The following is a 21,390-nucleotide window of genomic DNA, read 5'->3' as shown; positions in this document are numbered from 1 at the left end:
TTTTTCTTTAGTAATTTCAAATTTTTTACAACAGATAATTATTCAATTTTTTTTTTTAAATTTTGCTTTAAAATAAAAATGTATAATTTATATTTTATTCTATATGTATAATTTATATTTTATTCTATTATACTGTTAATTCTATTAGTAGATCACTAATAATAGAATAATATTTAAACAATTTTAGAATATTAATATATTTTAAAATTTATCACAAACGTTAAAGTAAATAATACTTTACACATAAATAAAGCGTGTTTTTTCTAAGGACTTTGTGGACATGAGAATTAGCATAACTATAAAATTGTTGGTTGTTTATTTTTTTAGTTTATTTATTATAATTTTATCAGTTTAAAAAAACTGTTAATTAGGAGCAAATCTACATTTCTTTTTTAATAAAAATATATGAAACTTAACTATTTATAAAAATAGTTAAGCCATGTCAAAAATAATAAATAGTACAGTCTGAGTGAGAAAAATATTAATTATGGTGAGAAATTTTTATGTATATAATTCTTTTCACTACTTAACGAATTTCACCTTAAATATTAATTTTTATTATCCCATTGATTAAGATTAACTGAACATTTAATATATTAAATAATACATATGTTAAATTTAATAATAAAAAAGTACGCCTTATTTTGCCATCTATTTATAACAAATAACAGTCTTTTCATTCTCGTATAAAGATCTCATATTAGAATTTCACTCTTCACTTTGGAAAGAAAAAAATACGCCTTGTTTTGGCAAAATTTAAATAGGTTATATTTAAAACTTTGCAAGAAACAACATCAAAACGGTATAAGACTCCATGGCCCAATGGATAAGGCGCTGGTCTACGGAACCAGAGATTCTGGGTTCGATCCCCAGTGGAGTCGTTGTTCTTTTTTTACTATTTTTCTAAACAAAAATCTGAAATTCTGAATTGGATTATGCATCACCTGAAAAAACTAAATAAACAATAGCAAAATTCTGCTGCTTTTGTTGCTTTCTAGTATAATTTTTACTTTTTACACCAGTGTTTTCCTTCAATTGCCACCTTATTTGTATCCACAATACTATATGAGTTACAATCAGTGATTAACAAAAACAAACGCTTCATGATTTACATTATTAAGGAAAGTATAGCAATACATGAAAGACTGCTTCCCACTACTTGCTAAACAGTAAACACAACAAAAATGGCGGAAATATTTGGTCATTCCACAAAACTAGAATTGATCAATAGACACTTTTCTTTCCTCATTATGAATGACCAGCTGACCACAATATGGATCCCAATAAAGTCTTGCATTGATTAAACTCGTTGGATGGGAGTTCAAGGTTAACTTTGTAATTCCCAAGAAGCTGGTAGGGATTCTTCAATAGGTGCTGCATGCATGTGTGGCATTTACTCTTGAGGCATGCAGCCATATGACACATTAAACTTTAATGGAACTTCATTGGTGCTTGCTGTTTTAGATATTGAGTATCACATGGCCTTTGCATTATTATCATGCTACGACACTCTCTTTAATAGTTTCTGAATCTCTGACTTTGCTAGCACCTGCTACAAATACAAAAATGACAATTTGGTCAAGTTAGACACACCCCATTAGCAATTTGAATCTCTCTAAGAAGCTTGCATAGTAGCTGATCCATGATTCAAAGGCATTTCTATAAAAGCTTTCTGGAGATAAATAAACTTTTACCGCTCTTTTTGAGTTTGTTACGGAAGCTTCTTTTCCTGCTAAATGCCGCCTCCTGCAGTAAAATTGAGAGCTATTACTGCAAATTTTTGGAATCCATCAAATGTCATGTGCAATTCGAACTTATACACTGAATTATTTATAGTCCATCATTGGTTCTTATTGTCATACATGACCAGCATTAACTGTAGAAGTAATTGAAGATCCAAATTTAGCATTAGAAAATTATTATGTTTTTCTAAAAATAAATCACATCTATGTGCGCTTGCCAAGGATTATGGTTTCAAAATTTACCACAGGTTGAGCAAGTTCTCCAGCTCGACGAACGGCACGAACAAGCTCCTTGTTGGATTCAGTATACATGCTAGTAACGAGTCCGAATTGACCAGCTCTAGCTGTACGACCAACCCTGTGCAGAAAGTCCACGGCAGAAGTAGCAAAATCTGCCTGAAATGAATGCACAACAGCAACAGTGACACCAGCATACGATAACACCAACGAAAAATTAACATTAAAACAGAAAAAGACAATAAAAGCATTTGTGAACATTTGATATTGGTTTTTAAATTTTTTTAATAGCTTGACTTGAATGATTTCTTCATTACCATATTGTATCAGTCCCTTCTCACTCAAGGTCTTAAAAGCTCAAGTAAATTACCGTTTCACTCGATCTTCTGTATTATTACTGTTATAGCACTATTATTTTTCAGGGTTCCTAAAGGAGTTTGGCCTCAAGCACAAAATAGATCTATTAACTCTGTTCACATCTACAGTGGTTACTTACCTTTATTCACTTCTTTGACATACTTCACTCTATTCCATCACAAAAATGCTCCTTTTCATTACAAACTTACCACTTGCATTGAACAAAACCATTGCATAAAAACCATGAATTCAAAATGCAATTTTCCTTGCACCTTGTTTGTCATGCATAATCTAATCTCAAAATATGGACTATGAAAGGAAAGGATATCGATTGGTGTTTCATGAAGCAACTAACGAGTTGTCTTCATGAAAAAGGTTGTGAGGTTGCTTGGATGGAAAGATTTATTTCCATCATGTTAATATTATACGCGTTATATTGATTTTGTGCATATACTTCAATGCTTCCATTTGGTCATCCTACTGGAACTGATCTCGAATTCTCCTTATTTTGTATTGAAACCTAAGGCTAGAACTAACATAGTTTTCTGGCAATCACAAATTAGAAAATAACTGAACATGAAACTTTAAACTATAGTAAAAGAAAAAGGTACCTGAATAACATGTAATACATTAGGAATATCCACACCACGAGCAGCTGCATCGGTACATACAAGAACACCACCTTTCTCTTCAAATTCAACCAAGGCCTGCGCTCGCTCCTCCAATGTGCAATTCTTATGATAGCGTAAACACTCAATCCCACATCGGAGCAATATCTTTGCCACAGCTTCAACAGCCTCAACAGTGTTGGCAAACACCATTGTTCTCTGGATGCCACCAGCATTATCCAGATCTGTTGGCTTGAAGGGATGACGCACAGCCTTTATGAGTTGATCAACCTGCGACTCGACCGTAACTTCAACCCATCTTTGCTCCAACCTAAAATTTGAAAAGCCACAATAACGAATCTAAATAGAAATGCAAAAACAGGAACAATATTTATCAGCAGGCCATGACAGCTTAGATATTCCAAAATATCACTAAATATACATCATATGATTCTCAACAGAGAAAGCATGACATTATAATACTTTGTGCCTTGATTGTGAAGCCAAAATGTTCTTTTCCAAAGAAGAAAAGTGATGACTTGATCATCTTATCTTAAATGCTAACTATAATGGTGTTAGTTAACAAACTTTACTATCCTGAGTACTTTGATGTACATGACATTATTTCAGCTGAGTAACAAAGAGGGGGCAAAAAAAATGTAATCACTAGAAATTTGAGGGGAAATTGAAGCACCTTGGATTGTGACAATGAAGATAGTTTCCGCTAACCCACGTAGCATCAGGAAACATATGTTTCAACATTGCTCCAGCTGTTTTCTTTCCATTAACAGGAAGTGTAGCTGCAACAAAAATATACTGTTTACTGCGCTTATAAGTTTTCCTGACCCTCCTCCAGTCTTTTTGTTTAACAGATTTAGCTTCATTATTAGTATCAACAATATCCTCATGAGTATCATCATCCTCTTCTGACATGGCCTCGGGAGGATGTTCCTCTTCATCTTCCAAAGCATCATCTGCTGACAAGGAAGATTCTGGTTTCTCTGGTAAATCTCCTGTTGATTCTTTTGCACGGGACAAGAGCTTTTCATCAAAGCGAAGCAAGTTTAGCAGGCGGATCACTTTATTCTGGAAGCTCCCACAAAGAAGCATATCAGCTTCATCGAAGACCTGCCAGTTAGAAATAGAAAACATACAGTTATAATTAAATTCAACTCATAGTTTACTAGAACAGAATAGGTATATAAAATCATAAAACAAGAAAGATACCACATATTTAACACCACGCATAAATTCCATGCGGCGGCTTCTATCAGTGTCTACATAATTCAGAAGGGCAGCAGGTGTTGTCACAATTATATCAGGCTCACGAATTGGCCATCCCTGCATCAAAAAGAGAAAAATTTCTCCGTATAATAAATCAGACTATTAAAACGTGTGTATAGAAACAACCAACCATGTACTGTATCAGAACACAAATTCCATATAACCAACTTCATAAATTTATAACCTGAAATACAATCAAGCCATGTTCCACCAAGTAGGATCAGCTAGATAGATCACAGACAACACATAGTGTCTTATTGTGTACAATGTCAACACTCAAGTCATTAAAACTCTGAAGATTTAAAACTCAAGTCATTAATACAGCTTGACCTAAAACCCTAAAGCAACTACAACCTGAAATACAATATATTTAAAATTAACAAGCTAATGCATCACTACCTGTCTGCCACAAATTGCTGCCACGCTAACAATTGGTTCACCATTGTCTCCACATAGACTATTAGCCATCCTGACTACCTGCTCGCAAAGCTGTACATTTGGACAAAGAACGAGGAAAACATTCTTTTGGGGCAGAGGAACTTCTTGATCAGATACATTGTGTTGAGAATGTTCATGGGTGTCCCTTAGCTTATCAAATAGAGGAACTAGATAACTGTATGTTTTACCACTGCCGGTCTCTGCTGCAATAATCACATCCTTTCCAGAAAGCACAGATGGTATTGAAGAAGCCTGAACCCACAGAATTATTTATCAACAAAGCACACATCATAAGCAATAGCATGTAATGCAAATAAAACTAAATTGAAGCCCTAAAACTAGTTATCAGCTTGCAATACAGGCAGCATCCTAATTCACAGTTTGGTTTAAGACAGCATGAAGAGAGTAGGTGTAGATATAGGTTAGTTGGCATAGTTTCCTTATTGGTTTTCACTTTTCATTCTGTTATTTTCTGTTACTAATGACAGCATCTGTTATGTGTCTTTCCTCATTACTCTTCATAAAGCAAACCTTATATTGGATTATTAGACAAAAAACTGATTAGTAATATGACTAATATCAGAAGGAGTTTCAGTTTATGCTCTCTCTCTTTTCTTGCACTACACAATTACACACTACTCTTCACTGCTGCCACGCCTAAGACAGAATATTGACATTACAACTGAGTTTGGATTTCATTTTATGTCATTAGCATTTTCACAAACACCTTAAGGACAAGAACCAAAAGTTTTTTTAATATATATATAATGGGTCATTCAATCTCCAAGAAAATCACATAGGGCACCATAATTCGAAAAAGGGGCATCGTGGTAAGTGTTAAAACTAGAAAAGGGACCTGAACGAGAGAGGGTCTACTGAGGCCAATGTTAGAGAGAGCACGAGAAAGGGTATCAGAGAGACCAAGTGAGCTCCACGAAACGTTATCCTCAGCAAAGAAAGTGTCTCTACCCTCTGAACTTTGCGCAGATGATGACGCTGCTGTTGCTGCTACAGGGGTTGAAGAAAAGAAGCGAGCTTTGAGGAGAGAAGTGGTGGTGGTGCGGAGAAGAAAAGTGGAAGCATGGTGGTTGAAGAATTGGAAGGGAGTTTGAGGATTGTGGAGATGGAGCATCAAATTCAAAGCGGAACGTGTTAGAATCATTGTGGTTCTCTCTTGCTCGCTGCAAAATGGAAGCTTTGTTTCGCTGCTCTTCCAATTTCATAGGCATAGCTTCTCGTCTTCATGGTTTCGTTATTATGGTCATGTCTTTCTTACCGTTGATTCGCATTGAAGTTTAATCTAACGGTTGAAAATAATTTCTGTTAAAAATTACATCTATTAGACTATTATCCCACCTATATTTTTTTTTAATTCTTATTTATTATATAAGTGAAATTTTTTTTGTATTCCTTCATCTAGATCACTCTATGAAAACTTTCACTCTAAATATATATTTACCTATTTAATTTATAAAAAGATAAATTAATAAGCATACTAATACTCATTAATTTCACTAATTTAACCATACAAATAATATAACAGTAATATATTTGACAATAGTCAATACACTTAAAAATTAAATTAATCTATGCTCCTAAATTAAGTCTCGTTCATAATAATTATAATTTTGAATATTTTGATAGATTAGTTAATCAATGAATTTGAACACAATTTTTGTTCTGATATACTTCTTTTCTTAAAAAAAATTGATTTTATTTTAAATTTGATAAGAGAAAAATGATCAATTTTAGAGGATATAATCATTTTGGTCTTCAAAAAATTTTAGATCACTAAAATTAATTACTCGATTGGTCCTTAACAATTAACTCCGTCAGTCACTTAGGCTGTGTTTGTTTTTTAAAACATGACAGGACAAGACACTGAGAACAGGACAGGACACGACACTGATGGACAGAGATACAAAATTTTGTCTTCTTGTATTCTGTTTGGTGATAAACTAGAACAAATTATAAAAATCTTATTTATTCTCATTTTTTCCATTCAAAAAATTTGAGATGAAAAATATAATAATAAAAAAATATAATTATAAAAAATTAACAAAAATAATGAGAAAAAAAATGAAAAATAAGTTGTGTCCCTTGTTAATGTCCCTGTGTCCTTCCTATTAGGATGTACACAAAATACACTAATTCAATGTCTCTGGTCCATGTCTCTTCTATCAAACATGATTTTGTGTCTCAGTGTCCTGTCTATGTAAACAAATGCAGCCTTAGGTCCTTTATTCCGTTAACTCTAACGGAGGACATAATAGTCCCTGACAACTCTAACATGGAACAAAATAGTCCATGATCTCCTTTGTTCGAAAATGACATTGTTCTCTCTCAATTTCTATCATATCTTGCATAAGACCATCTCCAGTAGGGAACTCATCTCAGTCCCTATTTATGGCCCACTTGTCATAAAAAGTGACTCCACATCAGATTTTGCGTCATAACCAATAAATAGGAACTCAATGAATCTCTCTCTTCTCCATTAGAAGGAACTACCTTTAATCCCTATTGTGGTCCCACCTAATTAATTAATTAAGTATTTTTTATTTTTTTTATTAACTTACCACATGGCATGATTTTATTGGTTGTTGCAAGTCCCTGCTTAGAGGGACTCTCAACCTTGATCCCCGTGAAGAGCCCTCTTTTCCTTTTCACTCCAATGGTAATTGAGTCCCCATATGTCAGAAGAGGAACTCTATTTCTTAGCATTGGAGTTGCTCTAACATTAACAGTCTAACACGGTAACTTCAAGCTGCACAATGCACACTCTACAACTTCAATGTTCACAAGAGAAAAGATCCTCAACTTGTTCTCAACCAATTCATACTAAAGAAACTAATGACTATGTCTCTCAACTACTTGTCGTCTTCGATGGATCCCATGAATCTAGATAGCAAATCTGATTTGTTAAAAGCTGTCATCGTTGTTGCCATCTCCCTCCTCCTCTGTCCTATCATTTTCATGACCACATTATCCACCACTCCGATCGCTTCCTTCAGCTTCTTCTCCGAACCAATGTTCAGTAATCGCTTTAGTTTCCGAGCGGCAACGACGACATTGCTCGTTGTACTGATAGCTTTAATGCGAGGTCGAAACTGTCTACCAACTTGGACTCCGGAAAAGAAGGAATGAAGCACTCAGTATCTATTTCAAATGAGAATTTGCATATGATGTCGAAGGAATAATCTTCTCATGATGTCGTAATATCCAACAACCTATATTGCTTGCCGGAGAGTAGAGAAAGACGTGCCCTTGGGGTAGTTGTGGAACTTGGTCTTGAGGATGTCGTGGATGTTGTCGGGGTTGGAGGTGATGTTATCGAAGACATTGAAGTAAATGCTTCTGGTGGGTAAAGTGTAGAGGAGGTGGATGTACTAGTCATAGAGATTTAAGAAGTGTGTGATCCATGACATGTTGAGGTAGGTGCGATACGTGTGGCAATTATACCATGGCTTAATCTTGGAGCTAAAGAGAAGGAATGAAAAGATGGAAAAGAAGACTGTGAAGGTGAAGAAGGAGAGTATAAATGTTAGGGTTATGCGAGATATGATAAAAATTGGGGAAGAACAACGTCGTTTTCGAATAATGGGATAAGGGATCATTTTGTCCCTTGTTAGAGTTGTCAGAAATTATTTTGTCTCCTGTTAGAGTTGTCAAGGACCATTTTATCTTCCGTTAGAGCTGATGGAGCCAAGGACTTAAGTGACTGACAGAATTAATTATTAGGGACCAATCGAATAATTAATTTTAGTTGAGAATTAAAGTGTCTGGTCTAAAATTTGTTGATGACCAAAAAGGGTATATATACTCTCGGTCCGAAATTTGTTGAGGACCAAAATGTATATATACTCACAATTTTAAAATACTTCCTCGGTTCCTCCACTTTTTATGACATGTTCTATCAATAAAGCAAATATAATAGAGATTGAGATGTTATTTCAATTTGGGAGTTACAACAAAGTTTTAGTCTTTGCTAAAACACCTTCCATTGAGTTATACAAAGTCAACAATTTTTTATTTTTCACATGGTAGGCCAAGCATTTTGTTGTGGATATTCAACACGGGTCGCAGTACACACAGATTTTACAGATGCGCATGAATCAATAGCATCCTTTCTTTCTTTCTTTGAGCCTAAAAGTCTAAAACTAAAGTCTATATGCTCACTCCTAAATCCTACTTCCTTAGCAACAAAACAATGCACTATACTAATAATATTGCTGATTTGCTGTCTAATAATAACAGGTCTCTTCTTTTTAGGAAGAAAAAGAAAATAGTTGTTTGAAAGTAATAATAACAATTCCACCAAAAAGGAAAAGAATGTCCTCAATTAACATCATATATATGAATGACCAAAGAAGAGAGAAGCCATAACAAATATACTCTGCAGAAACACTTCAATAATGTCATCAGTTCTTCTCCTATTCAGCATTCATATATTGTTGGTTCAGAAGGGCTCTTCTGCAGCACCAACATGCCAAACCACATGTGGCACAATACCAATAAGATACCCTTTTGGCACTGCCTATGGTTGTGGCCACCCTGCATTCTCTAAGCACATGAAATGCAACCTTGGAACTCTTGAATACTACTCATCAACAAGAACCACCAGCAATAATAATGCCTACACAGTTTCCTCAATAGACTATGCAAGCAGCACAGTTATAATCATAGACCCTTTGATGTCAAATTGCACTGAGATGAAAAACTCTGGTAGCTTTACCTTAGGTGATGAAACACCATTCACATTGGCCAAGGAGAACATCTTTGTCCTCCTTGGCTGCTCCACCACCTCTCCGATGTTCGATTCGAGGGAAGACTTCTGCGACACAGGATCCGGCTCCCGGGTTTGTAGAGGGATGTATTCATGCAGAGGAGTGACAGGGATTGGGCTGCCACAGAATGCACCAATATCAACATGTTGTGTATATGACTACCCTACTGGAATTGGGTTGGGATACAGTTTGGACCTTCCAAAGCTTCAATGCTCTTCTTATGCTTCTGTTTATGAGTTTGGAGATGAAGGGGAACCCATGAAGTGGAAGTTTGGGGTATCATTGAATTATAATGATTCTTATAATTACAGTGATGCCTGTAAAGATTGTGAAGCAAGTGGAGGCTTTTGTGGGTTTGCTAGTTTGGATGAATCATTCTCTTGTGTTTGCAACAATGGTGTTAACACCACCACCAATTGTTTTGGACAAGGTTAGTACTCTTCATAATAGGGTAGTTTCATTGCAAGTAGTTTTGAGAGTTACTTTAATGTTTAATCAATGTATCTAGATACAGATTTTTTTTTTAATGTATCAGAAACTAACAAAAAATAGTAGTAGTTCTTCACTATTTGTACTACTCCATGTGTGCAATTTCTTTACAATCCTTGTTTGCTTGATATTTAATTATTTCATTTGAATAGGAAATGCTTTAAGTGGGACAATGGGACTGAAAATTCAAACCATGTTGACTATTGGAGGTAAAGATTGATATTACTTGTCTTCCTATGAAGTATCAACTATTTTGTTTCTCTTTCTTCAGCTCTCTTTTATTCTATTTTTTTCCCTATAACATCAGAATTGTTCTCTCTTGTTGTAACTCATACTCATTCAAGTTAGTTTACACTTGTCTGCAGAATGTATATGAATAATTTGCATACACCATATAACTAAAGATATATGGGAATATGCACTCTTCTTAATTATCTTGTGTTCACTGAAGTTATTAATTGGTGTGGCTGGATGATGTTTCTGCAGGACTTGTAGTGTCTTGGATGTTTTTACTCCTCCAATGCAGATAGTGACAAAACAAATAAAGGGCTAGGGAATGAAGAAGAAACATGTCTTACCATTTTAATTAGTGCTTCATTTTGTTTATTTGACTCTAAAGCACAGATAGGGCCAAATATATGTAATTTATATCAAATTGAAATGGCAAGCAAGCATCTGTTTTTAATTCATAGTTGTTGGATTGATTCATAGATGTTGGATTGAATAGAATATTTTATGTTTTTTATACCATAAGAGAATGATAAAGTAAGTTATAAAGAATGGAATTATAGTTGCTTTTTATTTTTATTTTTTTGTGTTGGAGTGCAGCTGATGTTTTTTAATAATATGGATAGTTAGCATTTTTTTTGGTATGGATGTGGTTTTTTTTTTTTTTTTAAATTACAAATTTAACTTTTAGATTTATGCTTTAACATAAAAATTTTTTAAAACATGCAAATCATACTCTTCGATTTAGATTTTCTGAATTTTTTTTTGTTTTTTTATCCAACACCCACCCTCAGTTTTCTACCTCTATCCAAAATCAACCATCAATTTTTTACTCTGCACAAAATTTGACCCTCGGTTTTCTACCTCACCCAAATTGATTTGTAGTTTTTTTATTTTTAAAAAAAATTATCCCCATATTTATAAGAAATACACCAATTCTTCGTAACTATGCAAAAGACACCTCTTCAACCCATTACCAAAAAAATTCGCCCAATATAGTGGCTAGCTCAATCAAATAAATACACAATTAATGATAAAAGAAATAATTTGAATATTAAAATATTAGTGCACACTAAAAGTTAAAGATAATAAAATGATTGTCAACATATAATGTGAAGTTTGGAAAAAAAAAATCCTTTTCTTTTTTACCTTGGATCTTAGCTGTGAGTTGTGTCCCCTACCCCAAACTTGAAATATCCTAGCTTGTGAAGAACTTGAATGTGTTGAAAATTTGAAATAATATAGTACTAAAGTGTTCTGTCCCTTAGATAAATGTCAAATATAATGATGATTTTGACGTAGGATTACATATGGGATTCACTTTACAGCAGTTTGATATTTGCATTCTAAGGTGACAACAGCAACATGCTCTTTAGATTCATGGGGTAAGACTAAATTAAACTTCATATACTCGACTACGATTATCACACATTGTTACTAAGAGTGCGATTGATTTTAAAAATAGAACAAGATAAGACATTAAAAATAAGATATAAAAGACATATGTTTTTAGTAACAATTCAAATCCATCCATTGCCAAATTGTTAGTAACTTGTCTATTCCTACTAAACAACCTTCCTAGGTAGTATCCATTTTAAGTTTTAATTTCGATGTAAACTCGAAGAAGTAGATTTTTTTATTGGGTTCAAGAATGAACAAGTAAAATACTATATATTCTTTGTTTTTATTTAAAAAAAAAAATCATGGACTTGCAGCTCAAAGTTCGGATCTAAGCAAATGTAGCCTGCCAAATGTCAATGGTAACCACCATATTTATGATTTATATAAAGTATTGTAAAAATATTCTTAAACGTTCTCTAAATATTAAATCCAGTAGGAAAAAAAGGATTTTTTTAAATAAATAATTTAATATTTTATTTACAGATATAAGTAATTTATAATATATTTATTAATTTTTATTTTTTTATATATATTATCTTACATTGTAAACGAAATAGGTATATTTTTTCAAATTCCATATATCTCGTTTGCAAATGAGATAATGTCAAATAAAATCGTGTTTTATCTCGTTTATAGTGTAAATGAGATATAAATAATTTTAATTCGTTTACAATATAAACGAGATAAATAAAAAAATAAAAATTAGTAAATATGCTACAAATTATCTTATCTATAAATAAAATATTTAAATTATTTATTTAAAAGAAATCTATAAGAAAATATTTTTAATATCTTGATTCATGAAGTGAAGTCATTGAAGAAAAATAATAGTCATAGAATTGGCTTTCACATTGAAATCAAATGAAGAGAATTCCTAAATCAAAATGTATATATTTGTGTGAAAACACAAGGATGACTTATACTCAATTATATGTGAATGAAGTGATAAGAAAACTTAGCTGTCATTCCTTCTCCAAAGGTTGCTTTTTGCATTCTATATCTCCATACCCATTTTATTCAAATTAAATTCCAGCTTGATTCTGCTCCTTCTAAGAGAAAAAATGAGGATTGGTTGTTGACTCACTATAGTGTTGTTGTCAATTTGAGGCTTGAATTTTAGTAGGTAAAGTTTGATCTTTTTTTTTTTCCCTTTCTTGCTTTTGGAATTCTCAGTTATATTTACTGTAGTTGCTCTTTTCAGATGATGATGGAGGAGCCTAGAATGGTGTTTATGTGTCTGCTGATTCTTGCAACCTTTCAACAAGTAGTAGTGTCAGATGAGCATCAACCACTCTCTAAAGTTGCCATTCATAATATAATATCTGAGCTTGATCAAAATGCTTATGTCAAAGCCAACCCTAGTGTCCTTGGCTTGAAGGTATAATACCCTTTGATTCTACAACCTATTCGAAAATTATATTTTTTCAATGCATATCTTATGTTTGCTTAAAGTTCTAGCTGAGCCAGTATCTGCCTTTTTATCTTGCCTATGATGAAAAACAAGGTTTGGTGCAAGAAATTGATGAAGTCTACTTTTTTAATTTTTATTTTAGGGACAAAATACAGAATGGGTTACACTGCAGTACTATAATCCAAAACCAACAATGGATGACTGGATTGGAGTATTTTCTCCAGCAAATTTCAGGTAGGTTTGCACATCATGGTATCTAGCAACATACATAATCATATGTTACATGATTCAAGAGCTTAGTTACATTAACTGGAATTCTCTTTTCTTACACAATTTCCAGTGCTTCTACCTGCCCTGCAGAAAATCAATTTACCAGTCCTCCACTGTTCTGTTCTTCTGCACCTATCAAGGTTTGCACAGAAACCTTATCCATTCTTTAGCCTAAAGAAGACCTAAATAGATGTTTAACAATAACTATTTTTCTTTCCTTTTTTATTTTTTATTTTTTTTTTCAGTATCAGTATGCAAATTTCTCCAGTCCCAATTATAAGAAATCGGGAAAAGGTTACTTGAAGCTTCAGTTGATTAATCAAAGATCAGATTTCTCATTTGCTCTTTTCACAGGTGGCTTGACAAATGTATTCTCCTAAACTCTACTACATTTTTTGTATATTTGTTTTAATAAAATTAGTCAATTTTATCAAACTCGAAAGTTTGCCTAAACTTGTGGAGCCTAAGTAAACTTGAATCATGAAACTCAAATTGTAAACTTGCAAGTGTTTGAGTTAACTCTAGAGTTGGATATCTTTGAATTAGTTCTTATTTGAAACAAGCTTACATATACCACGTTGAGTTCTACTGCAAATTCTATTGAGAAACAAGCCAAGAATGTAGTTTTTCTCCATGTATTCCATGTTTATATTTCTATAGTTCTTGGTTAATTTGATTTTATTTCATGCGGTTTATATTTGTCTCTATACTTTTACTATTTCAAGTAATTGTATGTATAAACTCTATGACTGAAGATCTTGTTCTGAACTTTATATTTCTTCCTTTCCTTTTGGAACAGCCAAAGCTTGTTACAGTATCGAACAAAGTATCATTCAGCAATCCAAATGCTCCAGTATATCCACGATTAGCACAAGGGAAAACATGGGATGAAGTAAGTTTAAACTCCTTCATATTAAAATCTCAAAAGTCATCTTCTTTTTCCAACTTGTGATACTATTCTTATGGAATATCTTATTGCAACTTGAAATGTCTCTTTTGAATAAATATATCGGTAAATGGGCCAATCTATGTGCGTGACATTCAAAATATCTTAGATTGTCAAAAGCTTACTTATGTTTTGAAGTTTTAACACATTCTTTACACAGATGACAGTAACATGGACTAGTGGATACGGGATTAATGAAGCTGAGGCTTTTGTTGAATGGGGACCAAAAGGAGGGAAACTCATCCAATCTCCTGCCGGGACACTGACTTTTGACCGCAATACCATGTGCGGTATGCAAATCTTTTGGTTGTGATTTTTACCTGTATTTTGACACTTGAGAGTTAGAAAATGGGTATTTTGGTCGACAAAACTGTGTTCATCATCAATAACATGGTTCACTGCAATAAGTATTATAATATTTGCCATTTTAAAAGAATGTTTAGAAATTACTAATGATTGTTAACATAAAATAATTGATAAAATTTAAAACAAAATGATTGTTTTTCATCTATACATATAGGTGCACCTGCAAGGACTGTTGGATGGCGTGACCCTGGGTTCATACACACTGGCTTTCTGAAGGAGTTGTGGCCTAACAAAGTGTATGTCATGTCTAATATGAGCGTAATGAAATTGCTTGAATGAGAATTGATCTTATTGACTTGCAGTGTTTCAGTTGTTGACTAAACCAAACCGAGCTAATCAAATATTTCTTTTATGGGAATAAGTTTTAAGTTACAGGAGAAATAGGATTACATGATGGGATTGGATATGATAGTATTTCTTTAAAATTGATGCTATACATAATACAACAAAAAGTTCTTTTCCTACTAGGTGGGTTTAGCTGTATGTATAAATAACTCTACTGTTTTCTGTGAACAGCAAAATTATCAGAAAGACCATTATGATTTTGATCCTTAATGATAGAATTCTCTTGGTTGGCCCTTGCCTATGTTAGTCTATCAAGTTATCCTCCATAAATATTCTCTTCAGTGTGTCTGTAATATCTTTATTATGATCTTGTCCATTCATCCACTGCAGCAGGTAGCTTATGCTCTATACTTAGTACTTTTGTACTCTACTAAAGCATTATTATTAGCAAAAATTTAATATGAATGATCCACACTTGCAGGTACATATACAAGCTTGGGCATAAATTGTTTAATGGTACAATAATTTGGAGTGAACAATATCAGTTTAAGTCACCGCCTTTTCCTGGCCAAAACTCCGTGCAACGTGTAGTCATATTTGGTGATATGGGCAAGGTAATTTTCTTTAATTCTAGTTTCTAACCATGTTCTGAAAATAAAATATGAAGTTATGAGCAAATGTATATTACATATTTGCGTTAAGATTCAGATTGATATCATCTCTTGTGTTCTCTCTCCACTATTTCATCCAAAGAAAACTCCAATTATATAGGGATGATTTACACTTCTTTGGCTGATTTTGTTATAGTGAAAGTAAGAATAATTGGCACTGTCAATATAATACAGCAAGAAAAGATATCATCATTCTTGCTTGATATTTGTATTATTATTACATAAACTTCTAATTTGATTACACCACAAGCAGGCTGAAGCTGATGGCTCCAATGAGTACAACAATTTCCAACCTGGCTCACTCAACACTACTAAGCAAATTATTCAAGATTTAAAGGACATAGATATTGTCTTCCACATTGGTGATCTATGCTATGCTAATGGATACCTTTCACAATGGGACCAGTTTACTGCACAGATTGAGCCAATTGCCTCAGCTGTACCTTATATGACAGCAAGGTAAGGTTTGTCATTATCATGAGTTGGTTGCATCCTTTTATCTTTTACACTTCTCATTTATCTTAGTTTCTTCTACTTTGTTCCTTTAGTGGAAACCATGAGCGCGACTGGCCGGGATCTGGATCGTTTTATGGGAGCATGGATTCAGGTGGTGAATGCGGTGTGCTTGCTCAGAGCATGTTTTATGTACCCGCTGAGAACCGTGAAAAATTCTGGTAAATATATCCGAAAAGAAATGATGAATCTTCTTTAGAGATCCTCCTACTTACTAAATAAATGAAGAATTTAATGTCTTTTAAGATTTCAAGACATGAACAGTATCTACAATTTACTTCATTTAGTATTTCAGAGAATGTTTAGGAAGATTTCTAGGATGTCAGATCATTACTTTGTCTCAACTTTTTCATATATCATACTTAGGATGATTGTGGTAGGTTGTTGATTCACTCCTAAGAGTTTTTTAGATAATAGGTGTGTAGCAACTCTAGTTAAAATATCAAATTACCATAGCCATGTATTGCGTCAAATAAAACTTAATTAGCCTTCTCCAAGTCAAGTATCTGAATCAGGACTGTTCATAGACATCGAAAATTATGCCAGCTCCTTGAACATTGCATTTCTTTGCCAGGTACTCCATAGACTACGGCATGTTCAGATTCTGCATAGCTCACACAGAACTTGATTGGAGAAAAGGGACAGAGCAATATGAGTTCATTGAGAAGTGCCTATCCACTGTTGACAGACAGAAACAGCCATGGCTAATATTTCTTGGACATAGGGTACTTGGTTATTCTTCTGCCGGGTTCTATGCAGCCGAAGGCTCGTTTGAAGAACCAATGGGGAGGGAAGACCTTCAAGTTCTATGGCAAAAGTATAAGGTTGATATAGCCTTCTATGGCCATGTCCATAACTATGAAAGAACATGCCCAATATACCAGGTATTCCATTAATTTCATAGATTCGTAATGTCACTTTGTTCCATTAGTTATGATTCGAAAGGATTCACCTTGTCCTTTTAGGCATGTTTGGTAACTTTCTATCTCAAAACAGATACAAAAAGACTTTTAAAATGAAATTTGTTCTACTTTCTATTCACTCAAAAATTAAGGCGATATATTTTTTTATTTAACTCTTGCTTCAGAATATCTGCACCAACAAAGAGAAAAACAATTACATAGGCAACTTGAATGGGACAATACATGTAGTAGTTGGAGGAGGAGGAGCATCCCTTGCTGAGTTTGCTCCCATTAACACGAAATGGAGCATCTTCAAAGACCATGACTTCGGATTTGTGAAACTCACAGCATTTGACCACTCAAACCTGTTGTTTGAGTACAAGAAGAGCAGTGATGGCCAAGTTTACGATTCTTTTAAGATATCAAGAGACTATAGAGATATCTTGGCTTGTAATGTTGATGGTTGTTCACCTACAACACTAGCAACTTGATCTAAATATCTAAATCCAAAGAAAGATGTTTATTTGCTTTCTTTCTTTTTTCCACTTCAATAGTGTTCAATAAAATTCTCATGTTGATGTTACCCCATCTTGATATGAACTGTAATTATGTAAACAACGTAGAGCATATATATAAGTGGTATATATCTCTAATGTTGCTGTTCTAGTGTCTAACAAAGAGAAATATTATACAATTATTAGAATTTATTTTTTTTGTCATAATTTTTAGCTATTGATCAAATTTATTTAGTCTAGTAATTTAACAACATATTTTAGTCTATATTTTTAAATATTAATAATTAATTGGTGGCCAAAAATAATAAATTCTTATGGACATCTAGTATTTTTTGTCGAACAAATTTTCATGTCATTCACATGGTTTTTTCAATCAAGTTTATGAGTTCTTGATATCATTATGGTATAATGAAATATAACATTGTGCCACCTTAATATGCATATTTTGATCCTGATGGACACCCACGTTAAGCTTAATCTTATAATCTCAACATTCAAATTATAATTGTTGTAAAATTTCGAAAATAATATTTTTTAAAATAAATTAAAGAAGTTGAAAAATATGAGAGCCGTGATCGAGACCTTGCCCTATGACTAGGAGCTTTTTGTTTCATAATAATTTGAGAATGTTACATCAATATTTTGTAAAAATTAAAATTTTTAGAAATAAAAAATATGTTTCTAAAATTTAAGATTTAATTATATTTTTTAATATTAACTGAGGAATATGATATTTCTGAAACAATAATATATAGATAAAACACCGCGTTTTTTAATTTTCCCAGAGCTTTCAAGTTTCAGGTTCAAAGCTCTGAGTGTAAGTGCAGCTCAACTTCTCTCTATCTCTGTTCTCTCACACACACAGGTAGCTCCTAATTTCTGAAGAAGGAATATGCAGGTACGAACCTTCAATCTCACATCTTCCTAATTTATTCAAAACCCTAATTTTTCTCTTCAGCTTTCGATGCTTTTGTTCTCTTCTTAAGTTCATGCTCTCAAACAAATGCACAGATTTGTTTTTTCTCCCCTTATTTTCAAGCTCTATGTAATTAAATTAGAATCAAATTCTTGTAAATTTCGTTACGTTCGATGGTTCCTTTTTCAATTGTTGGGGGATTTTATGCAGGCAAGTGATAGGTTTAACATCAATTCCCAACTTGAGCATCTCCAAGCTAAATATGTTGGAACTGGGCATGCCGATTTGAACAGATTGTGAGATTTCTTTGTTCCTTTAGGGGAAAAAGGACTTTTTTTGGGTATTTTTTATTTATTTATTGTTCGAATGTGCAGTGAGTGGGCGGTGAATATTCAGCGTGATAGCTATGCTTCATATATTGGGCACTACCCTTTGCTTGCATACTTTGCTATTGCTGAAAATGAATCCATTGGAAGAGAACGCTACACCTTTATGCAGGTTATGCTTTGAGATCTTTTTCTTTTTATTTTTTCTATTTCAGTCACCTTATTAATTGCAAGATTCAATTATTATTATTTTGCCATTCCTTTTGAAATATAGATTGTAGATTATATTATGCTTGTGTTCCTGTATCTGCAATTTGGCTTGTTAAATCTATTGTCCTGTTTGATGATCAAGTTCTTATTTCTTGATGTATGCATGAGTGTTGTTTTAGTCAGATATGTGGAAGCCAGACAGGTTTTGAATAGGGCTCATGAGAAGTTATAGTTGTTACTGCTATATACATTTTGTTCTGATGGATATGAAGAATATCATACTACTTAATTCTTATTTTGGTAAAATATTATCTATTCTTGCTTTTTCATGGGAGTATTAGCCCCGCTCCCGACAAGTGACACTTTTTGCACTCTAGGTTCTTCCATTTGTGCTGCACATGGTCGTGGCCATTGTTTAACAATAGGTCTCTAGTTATAACTTCGAAGGATTATAAGTTTATGTTGCTTGCTTTATATTTTGTTTTTATTTCATATTGGTTGGAACTTGGAAATTGGTTTCTCAAATCTAAAGTTCATAGCTGTTTATTGTGAAGCTACTAGTTTCTTCTCTCTTTGGTAATCTTCTTGATATGTAGAACTATATTGTAAACTTGATGTTAGAAGAAGTTGAAATGATTGAGTTGTGAAGTGAGAATGGACATCTAGATGGGGGATGAGATGGAATACATCTAGTATTCATTTCTTAAAAAGTTAGATCGTAAGAATATATATAAAGTAAGGATCTTGAATCACACACTGTATGCCTCCAAAAGACTGTGCCAAGCAATTTGGGAAAGTTGGCACTTTGAATTTCAATTGCATATTTATTATTTTAGTGTATGTTTAATTAGGCATATTTTATGCTTATTGTTACTATATAGTATGAGAGCTGGGTGTGCGAATTTTTCATGTGTGCTACATATTGTAGATGTAGAAGTTCTTACTCGTTTTATTGATGAATTCACTTTGTGTGCAGAAAATGCTTCTACCCTGCGGTCTCCCTCCTGAAAGAGAAGAAGATTGAGAATTTCCGTCTGGGGTACAAAGGGGAAAGGGCTAATCACAAAGTTTGTAGCCTTTGATAATTTATTGTACTGTTATTCTGATTGAAAACATATGGTTGTTGTTAGAGGTTACTGAATCATCTTCCTCTTTCTTGTAGATCCTTAAGATTTAGTTAAATGCATCTTGGAATATTGGCTCTTGAGAGGTTGAGTGAGCTTGTGTATGCGTTTGGCATGAGAAAAGAAAAGGAATACTTATAAGACATAGGAGAATAGTAGAATCTAGAAGGCAAAGTGCAATAGGCATTTTTTTAATTTAAATATGAGTAAAGTGAGAATTAGATTCTTGAAGATTCCGATTTTAGATTAATTAGTTCTCAAAAAAAATTGATTAATTAGGTCATTTACAATAAGAAATGGTGGACATATATGTCCTTCTACGATAGTACGAAACGAAATAGGGTTTCTTATATATTTTGTTATCTACAGTGGTGTGTGTTTTATTGCTGCTATATGAACATAGAAACAAGGTAGTTTTGGATAGGAAAGTATTTATTATTTTTTTAGTTTTCATCTAATATTTATCAATTGTTTTTTATTTATTAAATTTTACAAAAACAGGTAAAGTTTTACTTCAGAAGTTGTTATCTATATGACAATCTTTCATAAATAGACACATTACAATAGTTAATGGTACATATAAACATTACTGTTAACTGTTTGTTATTGTGGAGAACTAAATTAGTACTTTTTTTTAGGAACTAATTAATCGAAGTTAAAATTTTTAAAGACTTAATTGTTAGTTTATTCTTTAAACAAAAATTCTTTAATTCTCAATTTGGATTAAAAATGATTGTATTTTTGCATATTATCGTGGAGTAGCTAGCAAAATAAACGACAAATATTTTATACATATTTTTTGCATATTTATGCATTAGTTAAAGATAGACAACTCTAATGCTTTTATATTATTATTTTTTATGCTTTTATACAAGTAGATGATATTAGTGCATTAAGTTTTTTCGAATAAAGTTGAGAGTGAAGAAAGTTGAGAGTGAAGTTGAGCAAGCCTTAGTTCAAATTTTTTATTTTAATATCATCATTTTTTGGCTTGATATTATCTGCACAGACTCAGCTACTTGAAAAGCTCGAGAATGACAGACATTGGCATATCTTGACAATGTGTATTACACAATTTGAAAAGAAAATTAAATATAACATTATTAATAAAATACATGTAGCAATTCAAGTTTAGAATTTCACTTAAGTTAAAAAAAAATGATACCTACTGTCAAAGCTTACTAGTATTTTTCATTAGGCAGTTAGCTTCAAATCATGACCACCAACTCATTCACATTTAAGAAGAGTTTTTTTTTTTTTAAATCTGAGTTAGTTGTGTAATTAGCATGTTTTTACTCATAGTTAACATGTTTTACAAATTGTTGAGATAAGAATGAAGAGTCATTAGTTTGATGATGAGCTGAATA

General features: G+C 32.9%; 4 protein-coding genes and 1 non-coding gene across 8 annotated transcripts; 4 read left to right on the top strand and 1 right to left on the bottom strand.

Moving 5' to 3' along the window:
• Window positions 1-808: 808 nt before the first annotated feature.
• Window positions 809-881, top strand: TRNAR-ACG (transfer RNA arginine (anticodon ACG)). The gene has a single exon. It is a non-coding gene; the product is annotated as a tRNA-Arg (tRNA).
• Window positions 882-965: 84 nt separating this feature from the next.
• LOC107481281 (DEAD-box ATP-dependent RNA helicase 22) lies at window positions 966-5,900 on the bottom strand. Of its 2 annotated transcripts, XM_016101533.3 has the most exons (8): window positions 5,523-5,899; window positions 4,628-4,918; window positions 4,172-4,285; window positions 3,639-4,072; window positions 2,948-3,275; window positions 1,986-2,138; window positions 1,695-1,746; window positions 966-1,549 (listed from the first exon to the last, which is right to left on the bottom strand). In XM_016101533.3, exons 1-8 carry the CDS (start codon window positions 5,826-5,828, stop codon window positions 1,497-1,499), a joined length of 1,731 nt encoding a protein of 576 aa, XP_015957019.1. In that variant the 5' UTR covers window positions 5,829-5,899; the 3' UTR covers window positions 966-1,496. The 2 variants fall into 2 exon arrangements, with proteins under 2 accessions (XP_015957019.1, XP_020994846.1); XM_021139187.2 differs by lacking the exons at window positions 966-1,549; window positions 1,695-1,746 and adding an exon at window positions 1,767-1,876 and having other exon boundaries at window positions 5,523-5,900.
• Window positions 5,901-9,055: 3,155 nt separating this feature from the next.
• Window positions 9,056-10,610, top strand: LOC107481181 (LEAF RUST 10 DISEASE-RESISTANCE LOCUS RECEPTOR-LIKE PROTEIN KINASE-like 1.5). The gene is made up of 3 exons (XM_016101396.3): window positions 9,056-9,880; window positions 10,092-10,148; window positions 10,426-10,610. Exons 1-3 carry the CDS (start codon window positions 9,079-9,081, stop codon window positions 10,467-10,469), a joined length of 903 nt encoding a protein of 300 aa, XP_015956882.1. The 5' UTR covers window positions 9,056-9,078; the 3' UTR covers window positions 10,470-10,610.
• A 1,877-nt stretch (window positions 10,611-12,487) lies between these two features.
• LOC107481284 (probable inactive purple acid phosphatase 1) lies at window positions 12,488-17,515 on the top strand. Of its 2 annotated transcripts, none has more exons than XM_021139182.2 (13): window positions 12,488-12,687; window positions 12,770-12,946; window positions 13,122-13,213; window positions 13,320-13,389; window positions 13,495-13,617; window positions 14,049-14,141; window positions 14,356-14,485; window positions 14,716-14,797; window positions 15,328-15,460; window positions 15,771-15,976; window positions 16,066-16,191; window positions 16,605-16,914; window positions 17,118-17,515. In XM_021139182.2, the coding sequence occupies exons 2-13, from the start codon at window positions 12,770-12,772 to the stop codon at window positions 17,421-17,423; spliced, it is 1,848 nt and encodes a 615-aa protein (XP_020994841.1). In that variant the 5' UTR covers window positions 12,488-12,687; the 3' UTR covers window positions 17,424-17,515. The 2 variants fall into 2 exon arrangements, with proteins under 2 accessions (XP_020994841.1, XP_052115671.1); XM_052259711.1 differs by having other exon boundaries at window positions 12,488-12,691.
• A 667-nt stretch (window positions 17,516-18,182) lies between these two features.
• On the top strand, window positions 18,183-20,106 carry LOC107481285 (uncharacterized protein At4g14342). 2 transcript variants are annotated; one of them, XM_016101540.3, is made up of 4 exons: window positions 18,183-18,345; window positions 18,574-18,659; window positions 18,738-18,861; window positions 19,876-20,106. In XM_016101540.3, exons 1-4 carry the CDS (start codon window positions 18,340-18,342, stop codon window positions 19,921-19,923), a joined length of 264 nt encoding a protein of 87 aa, XP_015957026.1. In that variant the 5' UTR covers window positions 18,183-18,339; the 3' UTR covers window positions 19,924-20,106. The 2 variants fall into 2 exon arrangements, with proteins under 2 accessions (XP_015957026.1, XP_015957027.1); XM_016101541.3 differs by lacking the exon at window positions 18,183-18,345 and having other exon boundaries at window positions 18,568-18,659.
• Window positions 20,107-21,390: the final 1,284 nt, after the last annotated feature.

The sequence above is a fragment of the Arachis duranensis genome, chromosome 3 (genome assembly GCF_000817695.3).
Source record: "Arachis duranensis cultivar V14167 chromosome 3, aradu.V14167.gnm2.J7QH, whole genome shotgun sequence".
In the NCBI taxonomy this organism is placed as follows: domain Eukaryota; kingdom Viridiplantae; phylum Streptophyta; class Magnoliopsida; order Fabales; family Fabaceae; genus Arachis; species Arachis duranensis.
The sequence above is the reverse complement of the archived record's forward strand: the minus strand, read 5'-3'. Positions and strand labels throughout refer to the sequence as shown.